The 24,713-nt window shown below is 40.4% G+C and overlaps 1 protein-coding gene across 1 annotated transcript; it reads right to left on the bottom strand.

Annotated features, from left to right (window-relative positions):
• Positions 1-2,473: 2,473 nt before the first annotated feature.
• Positions 2,474-23,479, bottom strand: LOC106569175 (proteasome subunit alpha type-7). The gene is made up of 7 exons (XM_014140233.3): positions 23,297-23,479; positions 5,390-5,516; positions 5,186-5,310; positions 3,749-3,871; positions 3,372-3,491; positions 3,011-3,073; positions 2,474-2,918 (listed from the first exon to the last, which is right to left on the bottom strand). Exons 1-7 carry the CDS (start codon positions 23,396-23,398, stop codon positions 2,823-2,825), a joined length of 756 nt encoding a protein of 251 aa, XP_013995708.1. The 5' UTR covers positions 23,399-23,479; the 3' UTR covers positions 2,474-2,822.
• Between the last annotated feature and the right edge of the window lie 1,234 nt (positions 23,480-24,713).

The following is a 24,713-nucleotide window of genomic DNA, read 5'->3' as shown; positions in this document are numbered from 1 at the left end:
GAAAACAAGTTTTAATGACTCCAACCTAAGTGTATGTAAACTTCCGACTTCAACTGTATGTTGGGTTTATATTTTTGTTCAGTGCAGATAACCTCTGTCTGAGAAGATTAACCTGAGTGAACTTGGAGAAAGTTAAAGTAGTAGCTTATTTTGATGCTCCCATATAATTTGGCTTCACTTTAAAATCACTACCCCAAGTATAATTTTTTTTTTTTTTAATTTTAAACTTCTGGTCGTCTTGTCTCCATCAGCATAATCATTTTAAAAGAGCTTCTGACATACAGAGCTTCAATGTACAACTCATTGAAATACAAAATAAACGTTTAAGAACTGAGTTTGATAAATAATGTGACATTTAAAACCTATACATATATATTATGGCTATAAGAGGATACTCCTGAAATTAACTTAATTCCCACCGATTTATAACCCCCACAAACAAGAAAATTTGTAGACAAATTGTGGTTGCTCTTACCAGGGCACTCTTACCAGGGCACTCAGGAAATCCTGGCTGGGGGAGTTGACTAAATTAAGGACTTTACCATTCACTATTATGTCTTTGGTGAGAGTCACAAGGACCCCCCCGGGGCTTTTCAGCAGAACTCGGCAGCACTTTTCAAAGGCTTCAGATTAAAGTCAGTGAAGTTTCCCACTGGGGTCTGAGGCCAGAATTCCATTAAGCAGGCCTACCACACCACCGGCCATAATTGTGTCTTTAAAAATTCAGAGCAGCGGTTGCTTGATAAGCAAATTTAGGGTGAAATAAAAGGGAAGGAAGAGGCATCTCTTGGACCACCAAAATAACCTTTGCTTGGTCCAACGCAAAAATGTTAAATAACTGTCCAGTGTTTCCAGATTTCTATGAAATATTACCTATAATTACAATATGAATGAAATGTTGGTTAAAAAAAAATGGGAGTAGACTGCTGATTGGCCAGCTCAGTCGTCATGTTCTATGAGGAAATAGTCTGTTTGAGGTGGGGGGGGGGGGGGGGGGGTTCTCCAATTTATGATTTGGACAATATGAGTATAACAACTCAACATTATTTGGGTATGAGTTAACAGAATATTAACTTTATTAATATTAACTAACTCACACCCAAATAATTTTTTATATTAACTAACTCATACCCAAATAATATTATTTGGGTATGAGTTAACAGAATATTAAAGTGAGATTTTCACTGGACAGTTACTTTAAATGACTGAGGGAGAGGAGAGCACTTGCTGCGGGCGATTCCCTGATCCACCTCTACGCAGACGACACCATTCTGTATACATCTGGCCCTTCTTTGGACACTGTGTTAACAAACGAGCTTCAATGCCGTAGAACACTCCTTCCGTGGCCTCCAACTGCTCTTAAACGCTAGTAAAACTAAATGCATGCTTTTCAACCGATCGCTGCCCGCACCCGCCCTCCCGACTAGCATCACTACTCTGGGCGGTTCCGACTTAGGTATTTGTAGTTGTCCACATATTCTAGGTGTCTGGCTAGACTGTGAACTCTCCTTCCAGACTCATATTAAGCATCTCCAATCCAAAATTAAAACTCTGCCTAGAAAGCCAGCATCCCAGAGTCGCCTCTTCACTGTTGACGTTGAGACTGGTGTTTTGCGGATACTATTTAATAAAGCTGCCAGTTGAGGACTTGAGGCGTCTTTCTCAAACTAGACACCCTAATGTACTTGTCCTCTTGCTCAGTTGTGCACCGGGGCCTCCAACTCCTCTTTCTATTCTGGTTCGGGCCAGTTTGCATTGTTCTGTGAAGGGAGTTGTACACAGCGTTGTATGAGATCTTCAGTTTCTTGGCAATTTCTTGCATGGAATAGCCTTCATTTCTCAGAACAAGAATAGACGAGTTTCAAGTTTCAGAAGAAAGTTATTTGTTTCTGGCCATTTTGAGCCTGTAATAGAACCCACAAATGCTGATGCTCCAGATACTCAACTAGTCTAAAGGCCAGTTTTATTGCTTCGTTAACATAATTGCAAAAGGGTTTTCTAATGAGCAATTAGCCTTTTAAAATGATCAACTTGGATTAGCTAACATAACGTGCCATTGGAACACAGGAGTGATGTTTGCTGATAATGGGCCTCTGTACACCTATGTAGATATTCCATATAAAAATTATCTGCCGTTTCCAGCTATAATAGTCATTTACAACATTAACAATGTCTACACTGTATTTCTGATCAATGATGTTCTTTTAAATGGACAAAAAAAATAAGATTTTCTTTCAAAGACAAGGACATTTCTAAGTGACCAAAACTTGTATGTTTGTGTTATATATATATATATATATTTATTTTATTTTTATTCTGTGATAAGGTGCTCGGTTTCTGCCTGCAGAAAATGATTATTTTAGCACCAGCACGGCACAAAGATAACAATGAATCTAAAGAAAATAACACTAACACCATAATGCAATAGAAGTCAGAAGATAATAGGGCATCTTGTGAATAAAAACAAAGATGGTACATAAACAAGTTGACTTTATTAAGTATTTTGATCCAATAACATTCACTTCAAAGAAGTTAAACAACATACTGTTACCTTAAGTGGGCAGACCTCATTGTAGGTCTGAATCCTAACTTGAGATCCATACATTTGACTTAGATTTCAACATAAACAATGCAATGATGGCAATGTGAGATGTGTGACTAATTCAACATACATCAAGTTAAGATTCAGCCCTTAGCGTGTGACATGAAAGCTGTTTTTGGGCTTGTAAACCTTTGGGATTGTAAACACGTGTTGATGTTTGCAGACCAAATATGCTGCCTTTAAGCAAGTGCTAAATGAAAGCCAGAGTTTCATTATGACTTCAAGTAGACTTCTTCTGTTTTTTCTTCTCTGCCTCGTCTTCCTTTTCTTTCTCCATCTCAGTCACCAGGGTCTCAATTTCTTTGGACTCCAATAACTACATGGAGTAAAAAAAATACAGCAATTAGCCCATAGACAAATACATGTGCAAAGCAGTAAATTACTAGGACATGAGACCAAGACCCTTACCTTCAGTGGCTGGTTTCTTCTAATCACAGCAAGTTCAATGTTCTTCCCACCAGACTGAACCACCTGTAGACATAGTTCAAAGGTGTACGCATAAAAATATGCATGATGGATCTCAGGTGCAAACCTATGCTGAATTGCAAATTGTCCCCCTTCCCCCTAAATGTTTGTAACATCCAGAATTCTTGTAGGTATAAATTATATGCTAATTGTGTAGCTCTATCTTGTTTTCTAATTGGCTAGGTGGCATTTTTGCCATAGTGGATACACCAATTCAATTGCCTCAGATCAAGAAGTGCCTAAGAAGTAGGGGTTAGGGGTCAGTTTGGAATTTACCAAAATAAATGAGAGCATTTGACCTCACCTCAAGCAAGGCTTTGATGGCCAGCTTTATCGACTCATTGTCAGTGGCGATGGCTTCGTCTGTGTAGTTCTTCTCCAGGAACTCCCTCACGGTCTTAGCACTACGGCCAATCGCATTTGCCTGAACAAAGGGATGGGAAACAAATCAGTACCTCAGTATTTTTAAACAAAAGTAAAACATTTTAAATTCACATCAACAGAAAAATGTTCTCTTACTAATGTTGACTTAAAAAAAAAAAAAAAAAAAAGACCTGAACATTTAGGATACGAAATTATCACATTTTTGCAACGATACACTTCATGAATACTATAGCTGTGAAGAAAGTTTAACATATTTGGCTGTGGAGAAAGGTAAGGAATCTTTGTGGATTGGCTGACCTTCCATGCGTGGTAAGTTCCAGAGGGGTCAGTCTGATAGAGCCTGGGGGTCCCATCACAGTCAAAACCCACGATCAAGGCAGAGATGCCAAACGGTCTGCGTCCATTGCTCTGAGTGTAGCGCTAGAGAATTAAAATATCAAAAACCGGTTATGAACACAACTGACCTTCAAAAGACCATTCAGTCAAGCATCATATGAACTCGCTCTTAGATAGGATTGTTGCGTATTAACTCATCACCGAAAACCTAAAGTTGAGTCACAATTGTTTTTATGATGTTATTAATTGGAAAAAATATCCAAAGGTGTTTTTCACTTCCTCCACCACATCAAAATACAAGTCCCACAAGCTACTGTTTTCTGGCACACATGGATGGCTTTCTTTGGGTTGGGGGGGTGCCATCTTGAGACTTACAGAGGGCTGTGACTTCCTGTTTAAGTGAAGTCTGTCCAATTGTTGAGTGATGTCTGTGTCTCATGGGTGGCAATAGAGCCCCACAGTGGAGGTGTTATAATACCCATAAAACCTAGCAGTCAAAAAGGGAAACGGTTTCAATCGTTTGTCCACCTTAAATGCTTCCCCAGAGAATTTTAGAAACACTTATTCAAATAAGGGCTGTGTTTCATGTAGGCTTACCCTGACGTGAGTTTTGATAAGCATGTAAATCTCGCTCAGACAAGATGACTTATCAATATATTCAGCTCTATTTACTCTCAGATTTGAAAGTGCTATTTAGCATCAAAGTAGAAGTCATGTAAGACTACACATCCCTGCAAGCTCATGTACGTCATCACTAGATGACACCTTTGCTAAACAGGTTGTGTCAATTTAAAACTTGCAGAAGACAGTTGACAGAATAGTCAATTTAAAGAAATTAGGCCAATTTATATATTAAACTACATTTTTTATTTAACTAGGTAAGTCAGTTAAGAACAAATTCAATGACGGCCTAGGAACAGTGGGTTAACTGCCTTGTTCAGGGGCAGAACAACAGATTTTTACCTTGTCAGCTCGGGGATTCATTCTTGCAACCTTTCGGTTACTAGTCCAACACTCTAACCACTAGGCTACCTGCCTAATTAGTTAATCCTGAGATTATTACCTTTGTCTCGAGTCGGCGGCGGGGGGGGGGGGGGGGAATACAGGCAAATATTGATAAAAGTCACTGTCGTAAATACATTTACACGGTTATCAAAATGTCACGCCAGGATAAGCCTACATGAAACACAGCCCTAATTCAAAGTGTTTCTAAAATTCTCTATGGAGAATGTTTTATGGTGAAAAAGCGATTGGAACCATTTCCTTGTTTGACCTCTAGATGTTGTGTGTATTATGACTCATGATGTGGTACTCTATGCCAAGCCGTTAGGGGCTGTTTGTTCTTAGTTCGAGGAACAGAGCCTACCGGTTTAAGTATGGCGATGTAGGCTATCCTACCTGTTTCAGGGTGGCGATGTGTCGTGTGATGTACTCCACGGTCACTGGGTCCTCCACAGTGAGCCGGTGACTCTGGCACTCCACACGAGCTCTGTTGATCACGATGCGGGCATCTGCTGTCAAGCCTGACAGACAGCTGGTTAAATAAGACCTAAGCTTCCAGCAGGTTTCAATTTCAAGCAAATTAATGAAGTTTATAGGTACCTGCAAATGCCATGCAGACATGGTCATCTAGGGTGCATATTTTGCAGACTGTTCTTTCCTCCTGCAGCTTGGCCACTGACTTCTTCTCAACTCCAAGAACAACAATGTCTTTGCCCCTGATGCCCACCTAATGTTAGAGGAATGAATGGGGAAAGTTATTTAAACAAACAGGACATGCACTCTGTAACAGTTTACTAAGCTATCACACTAAAATTATGCAAGCAAACATATTCCAGATAACAGCATTAAATAATATAAAATGATAATTTACTAGCAACTACTAGCTAGTTAACTGAGTTAGCAAGCTACAGCTATCAATTTGGGACCTCACTAGTTACCACAGCCAGAGTCATAAACCCCACCCATTTTGACCATCTCTTTTTTAAGGTTAGGAAGCATGAGTTTTTACTCAAAGTAACAGTGTGTCAAAGTTGTAGTCACGATCTCACTACCTATAACTACAAAACATAGTTATGTTTTAGCGTTTTTACATATTTACATAGGTAACTACCCACAATGCACTATTTCTCATCATATGGAGACCCAGTGCTAGTTCCAGCTGGCTAACGTTAGCTACTAGCCATGCTAGCATGTAATTTAATTCCAAACCAAGTGTTGGCGCTGATGAGCTACTATGTACATCCATGAAGAAATAAACTAATTCCTGTGAAAAACTGCAAGGCCTCTTCTCCTGTGCGTTTGGTAGCGGTAGTCAAGTGAGCGGTGTAGTTGTTTTTCATAATTTGTAGCCAGGGCAATAATGCCCACAGGTAAGGGATAACGACTAATTTGTTGCCAAAAAAATGACATGCAAAGTGGGCACTTTGAAGTGGGCACGGTTTGTCCGGCTGAAGCGAGTGAATTGGAGTATGAAGTATTTTGAGCACCGCATCTACTGTATGCGGTGCTCATTTCACCCCGGAGGACTGATAAGCTGAGCACTCATTGGCTGCTTTTCCATCTCAAATTGGGTTGAGGTCAGATGATTGTGGAGGCCAGTGTAACAGTGTAGGTTCTGTCCCTCTCTTCGCCCGCAACCTGGGCTCGAACCAGGGACCCTTGCACACATCAACAACTGACACCCACAAAGCATCGTTACCCATCAAAAGCCGCGGCTCTTGCAACGCAAGGGGAACAACCACTTCAGGTCTCAGAGCGAGTGACGTCACTGATTGAAACGCTATTAGCGCGCACCACCGCTAACTAACTAGCCATTTCACATCGGTTACACCAGGTCATCTGATGCAGCACACCATCGCTCTCCTTCTTAGTCAAATAGCCCTTACACAGCCTGGAGGTGTGTTGGGTCATTGTCCTGCTGAAAACTGAATGATCGTCCCACTAAGCCCAAACCAGATGGGATGGCATATCGCCGTAGAATGTTGTGGTAGCCATGCTGCTTAAGTGTGCCTTGAATTCTAAATAAAATCACTGACAGTGTCAACAGCAAAGCATCCCCACACCATCACACCACCTCCTCCATGCTTCACCGTGGGAAACACACATGCGGAGATCATCCGTTTACCTACTCTGCGTCTCACAAAGACACAGCGATTGGAACCAAAATTTTACATCTGGACTCATCAGACCAAAGGACAGATTACCACCTGGCCTAATGTCCATTGCTTGTGTATCTTGGCCCAAGCAAGTCTCATCTTATTGGTGTCCTTTAGTAGTGGTTTCTTAGTAGCGGTTTCTTTGCAGCAATTCGAAAATGAAGGCCTGACTCACGCAGTCTCCTCTGAACAGTTGATGTTGAGATGTGTTTGTTACTTGAACTCTGTGAAGCATTTATTTGGGCTGCAATCTGAGGTGCAGTTAACTCTAATGAACTTGTCCTCTGCAGCAGAGGTAACTCTGGGTCTTCCTTTCCTGTGGAAGTCCTCATGAGAGCCAGTTTCATCATAGCGCTTGAAGTTCAAATTCTTAAATTTTCCGGATTGACTGACATATCTTAAAATAATGATAAAAGGGCAACGACAGTCTCTTATTTGAGCTTTTCTTGCAATAATATGGACTCGGTATTTTACCAAATAAGGCCATCTTCTGTATACCACCCTTAACTTGTCAAAACACAACTGATTATCATTTGTAGCCACAACTGATTAGCGCAAACGCATTAAGGAAAATAAATCCACAAATGAACAAGGCACACCTGTTAATTGAAATGCATTCCAGGTGACTACCTCATGAAGCTGGTTGAGAGAATGAAAAGAGTGTCAAGGCAAAGGGAGGCTACTTCAAAGAATCTCAAATATATTTTTTGGTTACGACATGATTCCATGTGTTATTTCATAGTTTTGATATCTTCACTATTATTCTACAATGTAGAAAATAGTCAAAATAAAGAAACCTACTCATTCAAGGGGTTATGTATGCATGCATGCATGCATGCATGCACGCATGCGCACACACGCGCGCACACACACATATTTTAGTTGTATTACACAGACATTGCTCGTCCTAATATTTCTAAAATTCCATTATTTTACTTTTAGATGTTTGTATTGCTGTGTATTGTTAGCAGTGGCAACCCGTCATTCAGGGCATGTGGGGCAGAGCCTGTTATTTTAGCATTAATACACGTCACATAGTTTGCATATATATGCCGCATACAAACAGTATTTTTTTTGTTGGGTAAGGCAGCTCCAAAACGCAGGTGTTTTAGCCTAGCTCGGTGCTTTCTTCGGTGGTGGGCCAAGCCAGCAGAAAATACGGAACGTTGTGCCGTGATTGGCTCAGAGTTCTGTCACTCAAGGGGAAAATTCTAGCCCCTTGGGTGCTGCCATAGAGTTACATTAGAAGTGCCCACCCCGGATCACGTGACTCTTGAACGAGATGGCCGCATGAACTAAGAGCTCCGCACAAGTAGTTTCCAATTCCTAGTCTTACCTCCACTTCAAGTTTAAACTCCTTTAGCTTTAGTCAAAAAGTCATGGTGGCTACAGAAGGCAACATTACAGGTGACATTTGTACCCAGACTCGAGCACTTGTGGCGGAAAAAGCCTCCAAGAAGCAGCTAGCTTCAGAAAAAGCTAGCACCATAAGCCAGGAGCAAGCGGACCCGTCCCCCTCCGAGACCCAACAAATGCCAACCTCTCACTCCGTCGAAGACATCCTTTCTGAGCTGAGATCCCAACGAACAGAACTCAACATTAAATTAGTTGCCATTAACTCTCAGCTCAGTGCGATAGGGGGCAAGGTGACAATCCTTAAATGCTTTGCCTGACAACGCGGGGCGCCTGGACGAGGCAGAGGGGCGAATCCTATCCATGGAATACTTATTGACAGACGCCATGGAAACAATAGCATATGTTAAAAAGAAAATAGAGCATCTGGAAGAGAAAACAGAGGACCTGGAAAACAGGGGCAAAGGAATAATTGTGTTCTATTAAATCTGTGCGAAAAAGAAGAGGGAAACATGCCACTGATCCGCTACCTGCAAGACAAACTTCCCGAGTGGCTCCACCTGTCCACCGACAGGCCCATAGAACTCGAGAGAGCCCACCGAGCACTGAGGCCCCCACCAGCAGCCAGACAACCACCACGCCCAATCACCATACGTTTCCTGAGATTCACCGACAAGGAACGAGTCCTACAGGTGGCGAAAATCAACACCATTACAGTGAGAAATGCCAAACTCACTTTACACCAGGACCTGTCAGCTGGAATACGCTGAAAGTTTGACGAGGTGAAGAAATACTCCATTGACCGAGGCATCTTTAGGGGATTCAAATACCCAAACGAGCTCAGGATTCTTCACCAAGGAGCCCTGCGACACTTTAAAACTCCCGAAGATGCAAAACGTTTTTTGAAAGAGAATCCTGGTCAATGAGAAATGGACCAATGACTAAATGCAATTACTGTTATTACTAAAGGAGGTAAGACAACATATAGCCAACCTCCAAAGACCCACCCGCCCCGCTAAATGTCATTATAGCCGGCTAATCTATATTTATTTTCCTTTAGCTGAGAGGGATAGGCTCTATAGCCTAACCTAGGCCTACTAACGTTTCAGCCTACTTTATTTCCCTCTTTTTTGTGCTATTATTACTTGTGGTTCCCTATGTCCCTTGGGGCAGGTATATGTAGGCTGGGCTATTGATTTTATTTTCTCCCTCTTTTAATGTGGTCTGGCCGGGGGCTACGTTGTAATTTACTCAATGCAGGGCGGAGAGGATGAGGCATTTATTTGGTGGGGGGGGGAGACGTGCGTTGCTAACTGTTCCCGTTTTTTTTCGGAACGCAGAATTGAGACTCAGTCGGGGGGGGGGGGGGTAATAGATCCAACGGCATATGTCGAGTTGTTTGGGAACTCGGCTGGGATGTTCAGAGATTGTTATTTTATGTACACCATTTATTTTCCTTTTATGTGAACGCAGCTGTAACTACTTCCCACCTTTAGCCAGAGATGACTTGCACTAAAGTTCGATTATTGTTCGATGATGACTAGTACCTTGAATCTATTGACATGGAACTGCCATGGTCTAGGTCATGCAATAAAACGGAAAAAGATACTATATGCTCTAAAAAAGCAGACATTGCATTATTACACTCCTCACACTTCACTGGCTTCCAGTTGAAGCTCGCATCTGCTACAAGACCATGGTGCTTGCCTACGGAGCTGTGAGGGGAATGGCACCTCCGTACCTTCAGGCTCTGAGCAGGCCCTACACCCAAACAAGGGCACTGCGTTCATCCACCTCTGGCCTGCTGGACCCTCTACCTCTGCGGAAGCACAGTTCCCGCTCAGCCCAGCCAAAACTGTTCGCTGCTCTGGCACCCCAATGGTGGAACAAGCTCCCTCACGACACCAGGACAGCGGAGTCAATCACCACCTTCCGTAGACACCTGAAACCCCACCTCTTTAAGTAATTCCTGGGATAGGATATAGTAATCCTTCTAACCCCCCCCCCCCCCCAAAAAAAAAAAAAAAAAAAAAGATATAGATGTACTATTGTAAAGTGGTTGTTCCACTGGATATCTTAAGGTGAATGCACCAATTTGTAAGTCGCTCTGGATAAGAGCGTCTGCTAAATCACGTAAATGTAAATTACAAGAGACACACCTATGTGATGCTTAACATGCCAAACTCCACAGAGCTTGGGTGGGACAGGTGTATTTCTCATCTTTCAAATCAAACAGTAGAGGCACAGCCATACTTATCCATAAGCATGTTCCATTCATAATTGACAAAAACATATCTGATCCGGAGGGGAGATTTATTCTGATAACTGATCACTGTGTGGGCAACCAATTACTATCTTAAACATATACGCCCCAAACACAGATACTCCTGCTGTCATGTCAAAAATGATAACCCTGTTCAATGAGCATTGTGATTCCTTTGGAGTGCTGGCTTGAGATTTTAAATTGTACCCTCAACCCAACCCTAGACAAATCATCACAAGTCCCCACCACAAATCCTAGATATGCAAAGATGTTGAACTCTTACTAAAGAGATGGGACTGATAGATATCTGGAGAGAGACTAATAGCTCAACTATGGACTATACATACTACTCTAATGTCCATAACACCTACTCCCGTATAGATTACATTTTTATCCCAAAGAGTTTCATAAATTCAGCCACGTGTACAATCGGACCCATAGCACTTTCAGATCGCGCCTTTGTCCACCTCCGCAAAAACATTCCGAGGTCAAAGAGCTGGAAATTCAACCCCTTCATGTTATCAAACGAAGCGTTCCATACATTGGTAACTACATGGATAGACAACTACACACAAGACAACAAAGATTCTCCTGTTTCTCCGGCCACAATGTGGGACTCTGCCAAAGCCACACTAAGAGGTAATCTAATTCCATATGCTTCCTCTAAGAAAAAAGCAATGGAAGCACACAGGCTAGATCTTGAGAGGGAGCTGGAACGCTGTGAAAAAGTACATAAACAATCCCCAGACAGCACCTCCTGGAGTCAACTTAAAGCAGCCAAAGCCAAACTGAATTTGGACTATACTCGGGAGATCAACAAAAAAAATAAAAGTTATTTTTACTAAAACAGAATTACCATGGGTATAGCAATAGGCTGAGTAGATTGCTTGCTTACCAATTTTTTTTAAAAAGAGCAGTCAGAGCGTACAATGATGGCTATCCGAACGGCAGAGGAAAAGGTCACATATGACCCAAATTTTTACTGCAAACTATATACACCTCTGAGAGAAAACATACAGAGGCATAACTCCACTCCATCCTAGAGAGGGATTCTCGCTACCTAAACTATCAGAGACCGACCAAGAAGATCTCACCTCCCCCTTCACTCCTGAGGAGATCCTGGAGGCAATTACCTCCATGCCACCTAATAAGTTCCCAGGCCCAGATGGATTCCCCAGAGAGTTCTACAAAGACCCTCTATCCTGCTCGTCCTTCCGGCCCATAAACTTGTTGGATTTCAACTACAAAATAATAACCAAATTGCTCGCCAAAAGACTAAACACTCTTCTTCCCAAAATAATAAAAGCGGACCAAACTGGATTTATTGGAGACAGATACTCTTCTGATAACATTCACCGTCTTTTTGATATTATTGAACAAGTAAACGCACAGAAGACCCCTGTCCTGCTGGCTTCACTGGATGCTGAGAAGGCGTTCGACAGGATGGAGGGGAGCTTTGTTCGCATTCTTATAAAAGTTCAATATGGGCCCAAACTTTATTAAATGGATTAAGTCCCTATACTCTCATCCAAATGCCATGGTGACTACTAACGGACTGAACTCTGACAGATTCCCTTTGGGATGTGGCACAAGACAAGGGTGCTCGCTGTCCCCCCTGCTCTACTTGTTGGGGGCGGAGCCTCTGGCAGAGTTGATAAGGAGCAATCCAAGTATTATGGGTCTCTCTGCAGAATAAGATTTCACTTTAAGCGGATGTCTTGCTCTACATATCCAACCCTGAGAAATCCCTTCCTCCCATTTTAGACACAATTGCTCAGTATGGCAAGTTTTCTGGATATAAGATATATTTTAACACTGACTGTCCTCTCAATCTTACACTCACCAGCTCTATGGAGACACTATGTCCATTTCAATGGAAGACAGGGGTTTCAATACTTTGGGGATCTTCATAACACCAGATCTGAAGCGCCTTTTCAAGGAAAATTATCTTCCACTCCTGGATCGAATCAAGAATGATCTCCAAACCTGGATCTCCCTCCCAATTAGCCTAGTCAGAAGAATTAATGTCATCCGTATGAACATCCTCCCTAGACTGAACTATTTATTTCAGATGCTCCCATGCTATCTCCCAGTTTCCTTTTTCAAAACAACTAACCAAAGCGTCACCAAATTTATATGGGGCAATAAAAAAAAAACCTAGGATCAAGTTCTCCACTCTATCGAAACCTGAATCTAAAGGTGGTCTTGCCCTTCCCTCCCTTCAATTGTATTACTGGTCTGCCCAAATCCGCAACATGCTAACATGGATCACAAACAGACAAGAGTCAACGTGGATTCAGATAGAAGCCCAATCCTGTGGTTCATTGCCCCTAAGCAAAATTATATTCATTAATAACTTTAGTGAAGTGAGTAACATAGCCAAAACCATTGTGATTTACAGCACCCTACTAGCGTAGAGCGACTGTAAGAAATACCTGGGCATTTCCTCCCAAATATGTTCGCACTCGCCTATAGTAGGCAACCCAGACTTGCCAAAAGCCCTGAATGATGCCAACTTTAATCTTCGGCATACTCTAGGAATCAGGACCTTTTCAGACCTATTTCATCAGAAAACCACTACACTGAAATCCTTTCAAGAGCTCTGCAGTGAATTCAATGTGCCAAGATCCCATTTGTTTAAATATCTTAAAATTAAACATGTCATACACTCATTTACTTCCAAGAGGAGGTTTAGAGCTCAGCTGAATGAGGTTGAATCCCTTCTTGCTACAGCACAATCCATTAAAGGCAAAATCTCCTATATTTATAGACTCTTTCTGAGAAAGGAGGCTCCTCCTTTACTCCTTTGAAAATAATCTGGGAAAAGGACCTTGGTCTGACTATAAGTGATGAGTTTTGGGCGAAGGTTTGCGACAGGGTATACTGCTTGCCTACTAATGTAAAAACAAAAGAAACCTAATTAAATTTTATTCCACTCCAATGAGACTCCACAGACATTTCTCCTAACTGTAAAAGATGTACCTCTGAAAGTGGAACCTATATGCATGTATTTTGGAGCTGTTTAGAGATTGCCAGATTTCAGCAATTTATACATACTGCTGCACAGAAAATACTAGATGTACAGTTTGATATGACCCCGTGTATCTTTCTTAATGACCAGCAGGACTTTGTTCTTGATCCTGACAGAGAAAATTTGCTTATGACCATTACATACTTTGCTAAGAAATATAATTATTCTAGAAGTGCCCGCCCAAGAAGGCTCAAAGACAGATAAAATGACATCAAATCCCGTTATATGTACAGCAGATTTGATTGGACTGATCATACTTTCAGAATTTTAGCTAGCAGTCATCACCATGAATCAAGTCGACAATCTACCGGCAAATCCTTTTAAATCCTTGTCATATAAAGATAAATAATGAAGAGAAATTATAGATAAGATGTATTGGTGTGCATCGGCCATTAAACGTAAACATTACAACAAGTTGGAAATCGCAAATTCAACAATGAGTGGTTTGGAAAGAATCAGTGACAGTGGCTAACTGCAAGCATTGCAAAGCAATCACTAGCCTTCTATTCAGTGGAGTGGCTGTGTAGTCCCAAATCTGGGATTAAGGGGCTCTTTTCCAAATTTAAAATGATAAAGATTCAACTTTGGCCATGCGGTCAATGAAGCATGATTTGTGCAGCGCTCAAAACAACTTAACTCGGAACTGCAAAAACTTGACTTCAGTGAGTTCAAGACAACTGGGAAGTCGGGAATAAACAAGCTCTGACAGGGAAAATACATAAATCCAACTCGGAATTGTAAATCCGGCCTCTTTCTAGAGCTACGACCTGAAGATCAATGACATCATGATTCGACCTTGTTTTTTTTCCCCCTCCCCAGAGCTCCCAGTTGTTTTGAAAGCACCATAAATCCAGAGAATGCCAGACTTTTCCCACAAAGGACCGCCACGCCACCTTCCTGTTCAAGTGAGCACAGCAAGGGGCATCCAAAAATGTGTTGTATGTTGCTGCATAAATGATGGAATACACATACTGTAGCTAAGACAGTAATACTAAGTGTATGTTGTGTAATAAAATGTTAGTAGCCCATGTGCCTCACCCTAATAATTTGGTCTATTTACCCCTCTTAATTTCACCTACTGTTCTGACTTGGTGGTGCACATGTAGCCTATAACCTGTTTTAGAGTAATGATCAAATATTGTAAGAGCTTTCATTGTCTGCTTATATATTTATTTTAGTCTTATTTCATAATTTATTTTACCTTTATTTAACTAGGCAAGTACAAATTCTTATATTAGTGATGCAGCGATATTACATTTTTGGCCGATACCAAATATTTTCCTTGCCAAAAAACCCGCTAGAAATACAGATAACCGATATAAAAAACATTTATGGCCTTTTAAGCATTCTAGTACAGTTAAATTTAAATAGTTAACACGGACGCAGCGGTCTAAGGCACTGCACGTCAGCACAAGATGAGTCACTATAGTCCCTGGTTCGAATCTAGGATGCATCACATCCGGCCGTGATTGGGAGGCCCATAGGGCGGTGCACAATTGACCCTGCGTCATCCGGGTTTGGCAATCATTGTAAATAATTTGTTCTTAACTGACATGCCTAGTTAAATAAAAGGTTACACACAATAAAATGTTTGTTGACATTTACATATGTCCCCATTAGCAGTAAAACATCAAAACCTATTTCTTTCACTTACTGTGCTGTTTCGTTGTTCATTCAGTCGTTTCATTCTCAATAAGATGGCGCCGGAGAAGAAGGCTGACGTTTTACATGTTCCTATCCAATTGTTTTTTTTGTTTATTTCTTTGCGTCGTTTGTAAATTATTTTGTACATAATGTTGCTGCTACCGTCTTATGATCGAAAATAACTCCTGGACATCAGAATTGCGATTACTCACCCCCGACGTGAATAACATATTGCTTTCCCAGGAACAGGCCCAAATCCCCGTCATTTGCGTGAAGAGAAGGCGGAGAAAAGGGGCAGGCTGCCTTCCGAGAAATTGTAGGTGATCAAATGAACCCCCACTGCCTTCCATTTCTGCTAGCAAACGTTCAATCGATGACCTACGTGGAAGATTAAACTACCAACGGGACATTCAAAATTGGAATATCTTATGCTTCACGGAGTCATGGCTGAACAATGACATTATCAAATACATTTTATTTGTCACAGATTTTAATGCGAGTGCAGCGAAATGCTTGCGCTTCTAGTTCAGACAGTGCAGTAATATCTAACAATTCCCCAACACCTACCTAATACACAAATCTAAAGGGGTGAATGAGAATATGTACATGTAAGTACATGGATGAGTGATAGCTGAACGGCATAGGCAAGGTGCAATAGATGTTATAAAATACAGTATATACATGTGATATGAGTAATGTAAGATATGTAAACATTATTAAAGTGGCATTATTTAGAGTGCTTTGTATAAAGTGACTAGTGATTCATTTATTCAAGTGGCCAGTGATTGGTCTCAATGCAGGCAGCAGCCTCTCGGAGTTAGTGATTGCTGTTTAGCAGTCTGATGGCCTTGACATACAGCTGGCTGTTTATACGCTGTATCGGCAGGATAGAACAGCGGCGTCTGGTAAGACAAAGGGTGACAGAGTATGTATTTTTGTAAATAACAGCTGGTGCACGATATCTAAGGAAGTCTCAGGGTTTTGCTCACCTAAGGTAGAGTATCTCATGATAAACTGTAGACCACACTCTGTATTTTTTCGTAGCTGTCTACATACCACCACAGACTGAGGCTGGCACTAAGACCGCACTCAATGAACAGTATTCCACCATAAGCAAACAGGAAAACGCTCACCCAGAAGCGGCACTCCTAGTGGCCGGGGACTTTAATGCAGGGAAACTTAAATCCAAATTTCTATCAGCTTGTTAAATGAGCAACCAGGGGGGGGGGGGGGGGGGGGGGGGGGGGGAAGAACCTCTGGACCACCATTACTCCACACACACAGAGACGCATACGAAGCTCGCCCTCCATTTGGCAAATCTGACCATATTTCCATTCCCCTTATTCCTGCATACAAGCGAAAATTAAAGCAGGACGCACCAGTGACTCGATCAATAAAAAGTGGTCAGATGAAGCAGATGCTAAGCAACAAAAATAAATGGAGGAACTTATTCAAGATAGATCCAGTGTAATATATTATAAAAAATAAAGCGAACTGGATGGAATATGGGGAAAAATGCACCAAATTATTTTTCAATCTTCAATATAGAAATGCTACCAAAAATGTTTTATTAAAAAGTTGTTACAAATGGAGTCACGCATGAGTCACCAAATGATATTTTGAAAGAGGAAGTAAAGTACTTTAAGAATATGTTTTCGTTTCAGGTTCCTCCATCTCCACTAACTGAAACTAATTGCATGGATTTTTTCCCCCTAATAATAATGTAAAATTAACATCTGTACAGAAAGACTCATGTGAAGGCCAAATTATTATTACTGAAACAGGACCCAAATGGTATATATAAACATCCAGTCCATTTAAAAAATTGGAGACCTCTTACACTTCAGTGTTGTGATGCAAAATGCTTGGCGCATAGAATTAAAAAAAGTATTGTCAGATATTATTCATCCTAATCAGACAGGTTTTTTACATGGACGATACATTGGAGATAATATAAGACAAGAACTGGAAACAATAGAATACTATGAAATAGTCGGGGACACCAGGCCTGGTTTTCATAGCCAATTTTGAAAAGGCTTTTGATAAAGTACGACTGGAGTTTACATATAAATGCCTAGAATATTTCAATTTTGGGGAATCTCTTATAAAATGGGTTAAAGTTATGTATAGTAACCCTAGGTGTAAAATAGTAAATAATGGCTACATCTCAGAAAGTTTTAAACTATCTAGAGGAGTAAAACAAGGTTGTCCACTATCGGCATATTTATTTATTATTGTCATTGAAATGTTAGCTGTTAAGATTAGATCAAACAGTAACATTAAGGGATTAGAAATCCGTGGCTTAAAAACCAAGGTGTCATTGTACGCCGACGATTCATGTTTTCTTTTAAAACCACAATTAGAGTCTCTCCACGGCCTCATAGAGGATCTAGATACTTTTGCTATGCTCTCTGGATTAAAACCAAATTATGGTAAGTGTACTATATTAGGTATTGGATCACACAAAAATGCTAATTTCACATTACCATGTAGTTTACCAATTAAATGTCTGACGGAGATGTGGACATACTCTGTATACAAATCCCAAAAGAAAGAAATGATCTCACTCCAATACATTTTTATAGAAAGTTAGCAAAAATAGATAAGATCTTGCTACCATGGAAAGGAAAATACCTGTCTATTTGTGGAAAAAAATAAAAATATATATATATATTTTTTTTTAATCGCCCTGATTAACTCTTTAATCATATCACAGTTTACCTATTTGCTTATGGTTTTGCCTACACCTAGTGACCTGCTTTTTAAATATTATGAACAGAAAATATTCCATTTTATTTGGAACGGCAAGCCAGATAAAATTAAAAGGGCCCATTTATATAATGAATATGAATTCAGAGGGCAGAAATTACTAAATATTAAGGCATTAGACCTCTCACTAAAGGCATCAGTCATACCAAAATTATATTTAAATCCAAACTGGTTTTCTAGTAAATTGGTACAAATGTCTCATCCTATGTTCAAGAAGGGCCTTTTTCCCTTTATTCAGATTACACCTGCCCACTTTCGGTTGTTTGAAAAGGAAATAATCTCCAAAATATCTTTATTTTTTAAACAAGCCTTAGAAAGTTGGTTGCAATTTCAGTTTAATCCACCTGAAAAGACAGAACAAATAACAAATATTGTGGTTAAATTCAAATATAGTAATTTTAGTGAATGATATTATAAATAGGACTGGTGGAGTGATGTCACACATGCAGCTAACACAGACATATGGAAATGTCTGCTCTACCCAAAATTACAACCAATTAATTGCAGCATTACCACAAAAATGGAAGAAGCAAGTAGAAGGGGAAAAAAGTAAGGAACTTGTATGTCGGCCATGTATTAAAGAACATAAATGGTTAAAGAAAAGTGTGATAAATAAAAACATATGCCAATTTCATTTAAGGACCAAAAAACTGATAGCTGTGCCATATAAATTGCAAAATAGTTGGGAAGAGATTTTTCGATGTGCCCATTCCATGGCACATGGTTTATGAATTGATACGCAAAACAACGCCGGATTCAAAACTTAGAATTTTTTAATTTAAATTACTATACAAAATTCTTGCAACTAATAGAATGTTATATACAGTGGGGAGAACAAGTATTTGATAACCTGCAAAATCGACAGTGTTTCCTACTTTCAAAGCATGTAGAGGTCTGTCATTTTTATCTTAGGTACACTTCAACTGTGAGAAATCTTGAAAATCACATTGTATGATTTTTAAGTCATTAATTTGCATTTTATTGCATGACATAAGTATTTGATCAACTACCAACCAGTAAGAATTCCGGCTCTCACTTACCTGTTAGTTTTTCTTTAAGAAGCCCTCCTGTTCTCCACTCATTACCTGTATTAACTGCACCTGTTTGAACTCGTTACCTGTATAAAAGACACCTGTCCACACACAATCAACCAGAGAGCTGTGTAAGGACATCAGGGATAAAATTGTAGACCTGCACAAGGCTGGGATGGGCTACAGGACAATAGGCAAGCAGCTTGGTGAGAAGGCAACATCTGTTGGCGCAATTATTCGAAACTGGAAGAAGTTCAAGATGACGGTCAATCACCCTCGGTCTGGGGCTCCATGCAAGATCTCACCTCCTGGGGCATCAATGATCATGAGGAAGGTGAGGGATCAGCCCAGAACTACATGGCAGAACCCGGTCAATGACCTGAAGAGAGCTGGGACCACAGTCTCAAAGAAAACCATTAGTAACACACTACGCCGTCATGGATTAAAATCCTGCAGCGCACGCAAGGTCCCCCTGCTCAAGCCAGCGCATGTCCAGGCCCGTCTGAAGTTTGCCAATGACCATCTGGATGATCCAGAGGAGGAATGCGAGAAGGTCATGTGGTCTGATGAGACAAAAATAGAGCTTTTTGGTCTAAACTCCACTCGCCGTGTTTGGAGGAAGAAGAAGGATGAGTACAACCCCAAGAACACCATCCCAACCGTGAAGCATGGAGATGGGAACATAATTCTTTGGGGATGCTTTTCTGCAAAGGGGACAGTACGACTGCACCGTATTGAGGGGAGGATGGATGGGGCCATGTATCGTGAGATCTTGGCCAACAACCTCCTTCCCTCAGTAAGAACATTGAAGATGGGTCGTGGCTGGGTCTTCCAGCATGACAACGACCCGAAACACACAGCCAGGGCAACTAAGGAGTGACTCCGTAAGAAGCATCTAAAGGTCCTGGAGTGGCCTAGCCAGTCTCCAGACCTGAACCCAGTAGAAAATCTTTGGAGGGAGCTGAAAGTCTGTATTGCCCAGCGACAGCCCGAAACCTGAAGGATCTGGAGAAGGTCTGTATGGAGGAGTGGGCCAAAATCCCTGCTGCAGTGTGTGCAAACCTGGTTAAGAACTACAGGAAACGTATGATCTCTGTAATTGCAAACAAAGGTTTCTGTACCAAATATAAAGTTCTGCTTTTCTGATGTATCAAATACTTATGTCATGCAATAAAATGCAAATTAATTACTTAAATCATACAATGTGATTTTCTGGATTTTTGTTTTAGATTCCGTCTCCCACAGTTGACGTGTACCTATGATAAAAATTACAGACCTCTACATGCTTTGAAAGTAGGAAAACCTATAAAGAAAATCGGCAGTGTATCAAACACTTGTTCTCCCCACTGTATATATGGGGGATACAATGTTCCCAGCTCTGCAGATTCTGCTGTGAGGAGGCAGAGTCATTAGATCATTTATTTTGGTATTGTCCATATGTAGCTCGTTTTTGGTCACAGGTCCAGGAATGGCTGAAGAATTTTAACATTTGCCTAGAACTAACGCTGCAGATAGCAATACTGGGTGATTTGAAAAGCCATAAATCAATAAATAATTATTTTAGCAAAAAAATATTTTACATTTATCTGTAGAAGCTATGAGAATAGAAAGGTTCAATTGTTTTGTGAAGCATCACAGCACAGTTAAAGTATGAAAAGAAATGAAATGTATACACTCACTACTCTCATTTAGCAGACGCTCTGGATAAGAGCGTCTGCTAAATGACTAAAATGTAAATAGAAATCCAAAATGGATGATGTTGATGGATAGATGGGAAGGGTTGAATGGAGCTGAAGGGTGGGACTAATAACAAGATAAACAATGTAAAACGTATATAGGTTCAGAATATTTGAGATATAGCACAGTTACAAAATAGAAATCAAACTGGATGGACATCAGAAATAGAGGAAGGACTAAAAACAAACAAAAAATAACTATTGTAAAATAGACTGTCTGTAAAATGTGTATAAGATGAATAAATTGAAGGTAAAAGCCGAAGTGCTTATTAGTTTACTCCAATTGGGCGATCGATGGTAGGGTTTGCGGGGAATAATAAAAGGTATATTCTTTAAAAATGTATGCATGTCTATATAAGTATGTACATATTTATGCATGCATGTATGTATGGATATATATTTACCCCAAAAATAAATGGGGGATTGGAAATGATGCAGACAATTACATTGACGGAAGCAATATTCTTTCCGCAATATTAAGCTGATCCACCCCTAAATGCATTTATTTTTTTAAATAAAAAGCTACAGGACTGTTTTGCTAGCACAGACTGGAATATGTTCAGGGTTTCCAATAGCATTGAGGAGTACACCACATCAGTCATTAGCTTCGATGCTCATCAAAAAGCTAAGGAACCTGGGACTAAACACTATCTAATCAAATGGCTTCCCTGTGGCTCAGTTGGTAGAGCATGGTGTTTGCAACGCCAGGGTTGTGGTTTCGATTCCCATGGGGGCATGAAATGAAATGTATGCATTCACTACTGTAAGTCGCTCTGGATAAGAGCGTCTGCTAAATGACTAAAATGTAAATGGCTACCCTGAGTATTTGCATTGCCTCCCCTCTTTTACACCGCTGCTACGCTCTGTTATCTATGCATACTCACCTTATTAACTTTACCCTCCATGTACATATTACCTCAAATAATCAGTGCCCCCGCACATTGACTCTGTACCGGTACCCCCCTGTTTATAGTCTCGTTATTGTACTGCTGCTCTTTAATTACTTACCTTTATTTCTTATTCATATTTGATATTTTTTAACTGCATTGTTGGTTAGGGGCTCGTAAGTAAGCATTTCAATTAAGGTCTTCACCTGTTGCATGTGACTAACAAAATTTGATTTCATCATACATGTCAAGCAGTAACGTTTCAGCTCTGTCTGTCCGTGGACGCTCTTCTTCGGGGCGCACTGTCACTGTGTTCATTCATCCAAGTTTCAAACATGTTCTCAAATGCCATTGAAATGGCAGCAGCGGTATGACATTCATGAGCATGCAATACGGCTTTCCTCAGTACAAAATCCTCGACAACCCACTGTGCTTGCTCATGGGGCTGATATTTCTAGTCCAATGTCAGTCGTGAAGCTAATAGCAGTGACACTATTCATGTGTAACTCCAGTAGGGAAACATCTGAAAAATAGTGCATACTTAGTGTACCAGTGGTTGACCAGTCGGCGAAAGCCAACATCACCCACGACAGAGAACGGTTGATTGTCAAGGGCGATGAATTCCATTATCTTGGCGTAAACGGATTTCGCCTTTGAGTGGTCTTGCTGAAATGTTCTTCCTCTTTCAAATGACTGCTCGATCCACACAGCAGACATTGTAGGCTAGGAATGCTGTGTTGCACATCTCACACTACATTTTACGTGGCGTCATTACATCATGTACCTACGTTATATAGGTATGCTAATATCGTCCGATACCGATATATCGTGCATCCCTAGTTTACAAGCCCCCTTTATTTATCCTACACTGACTTCATGTACAGGGAGAACACTAACAGCACATGTTCTGAACTCTGTTGCTGTACATTTCAAAAGTGCTAAACAAATAGATTATGTCCGTCCTAGCTCGCTTATTAATGTCTCAACCAAAATTACGGATTGCCTCTTGTCCGCTTGTCGTCCCCTTATGCCATAGCTTGTACATCTCAATTGTCATTAGAAAGCGCATTTGTTTAAGAAAGTCAGCCATATCAGCTATGATTTTTTAAAGGCAGTAAATGAGGCTGAATTAACTGTTCCACTGCCAGACAAGGCTACGCTGATAGCCAGGTGTAGCAGTGGGAAGAAGTTGGGACTGCTGTTGGGACAGGTTTATGTAGGCCCCAACAGTTTGTGGGCACCATTTGTCACCGTTATAGTGCAATTAATGTATTGTTGAGTGTTGTGTAGTGGCTTTGCTGGCATGCATCCCATTCTTTTTTGGCCCACACCAAGATTGCCATGCTAAAATCGCCACTGATTGTTAGATAATACCGTTGAATTTCAAAATCCCGATTTGGCCCTCGAGCAAAAAGTTTGCCCACCCCTGATTTAAAATCTGATTTGAAACCGAACTAACCTCAACCACACTACCAACCTTAAATTATGGTTAAAAAGCACTTTTTTGTTTTTTCGCATTTTTGTAATATAGACAATTTTGACTTTGTGGCTGTGGTTACTAGTGGAAACCATCAATTTTCTCCATCCAAGTCACAAAAAGTGATCTAGTTAGCTGCTTATCAGATTCATAAACTTACAGCGGTGGAGCCTTTCTTCACAGCCTCTTGCGCATATTCCACCTGAAAAAGGTGGCCGTCAGGAGAAAACACAGTGATCGCCCTGTCATATCTTGCTGCCATTATGTTGTTGCTAGAAACAAATGCAATGAAATGTGTGTAGCTACTCAACTAGTGAATGTTTTCTAGCCAATTTAGCGTGTGTACACTCACAGAGCGCATGCGCTTGAACTCTGAACTTGGACGAGCTAAAATTTGAGCATTTCCCTAAGAAAATACCCACCATTAAAAGTTATCTTAGTGCAACATTTTATTTCACTCTCCATAACTCGAAAATATTTCATACGTGTGGTTCGGGACCATTGTAAGGGTTGATACAGACGTTTCCAGCGCTGTTTGGTCCCTTTCCGGAGCATTGTATTTTCCAATCCCCTGGGTTGAGTTTGGATTATTCCACTACTAGAAAAGGGTTGAACATATTGTTTTGTTTCTATATGTCTTAATTGCACCCCACTAAACAATGATACAATGTATTGACATGTTGGTATTATTTCGATGTTTCAGTTATTACTTCAATTTATTTTTAAATATCTCACGAAGATAAATATGTTAATGAGATTTTCGTTCACCCCTCTAATGGACGAGCTAATACATTACAGAACAGCGTCCTATTCTATTAGTTTTCTCCTAGCAGCAGGATATTATGCTGGCAGCGCGATCGTGTGACATTATTTTTCAAAATAAGATTTGCCCTGCAAAGACATACTAAACTGGGAATATCGATTTGTTTCGCACTCTAGTGCAGTACAGAATTGCAAAGCTTTGAAAAAATGTATTGATAATTTGAGGAATTTTGTTTTTAAAATATTAGTTATTTACCCTTTATTTAATTAGGCAAGTCAGTTAAGAACAAATTCTTACTAACAATGACAGCCTACCCCTGCCAAACCCAAGCAACACTGGGCCTATGGGACACCCAATCACAGCTGGTTGTGATACAGGCTGGAATCAAACCAGGGTCTGTAGTGACACCTCTAGCACTGAGATGCAGTTCCTTAGACCGCTGCGCCACTTGGGAGCCCATTAATATGACATTTTCTTTTGAAAGTTTACAAATACTGGTATATTAAAAGCTATTGTGTATGCTATATATAAGCCTAACTTTTTTTATCAAAACAAAATCTAATGTATTTACAAGTTACATGTAATGAATATTAACCAGGCCACAGTATAATCACACTTTTTTTTACAAGTTGTAGGCTGATTTATGCTTCTTATCTGTCAAAGTTAACAGTATACAGTAAAGGCTGTTAACTAATTAAAAAAAGGATATCATAGACAAGATTATTTACAAGCAAGATTTTCATGATTATTGATCAAGGTCAGCAAAGCTACTTTTTATAGAGTTTAAAATGCATTACAAGAGACAACAAGGCTG

This window comes from Salmo salar, chromosome 14 (genome assembly GCF_965601325.2).
Source record: "Salmo salar chromosome 14, fSalSal1, whole genome shotgun sequence".
Lineage (NCBI taxonomy): Eukaryota > Metazoa > Chordata > Actinopteri > Salmoniformes > Salmonidae > Salmo > Salmo salar.
This window is presented reverse-complemented; position numbering and strand designations above follow the sequence as displayed.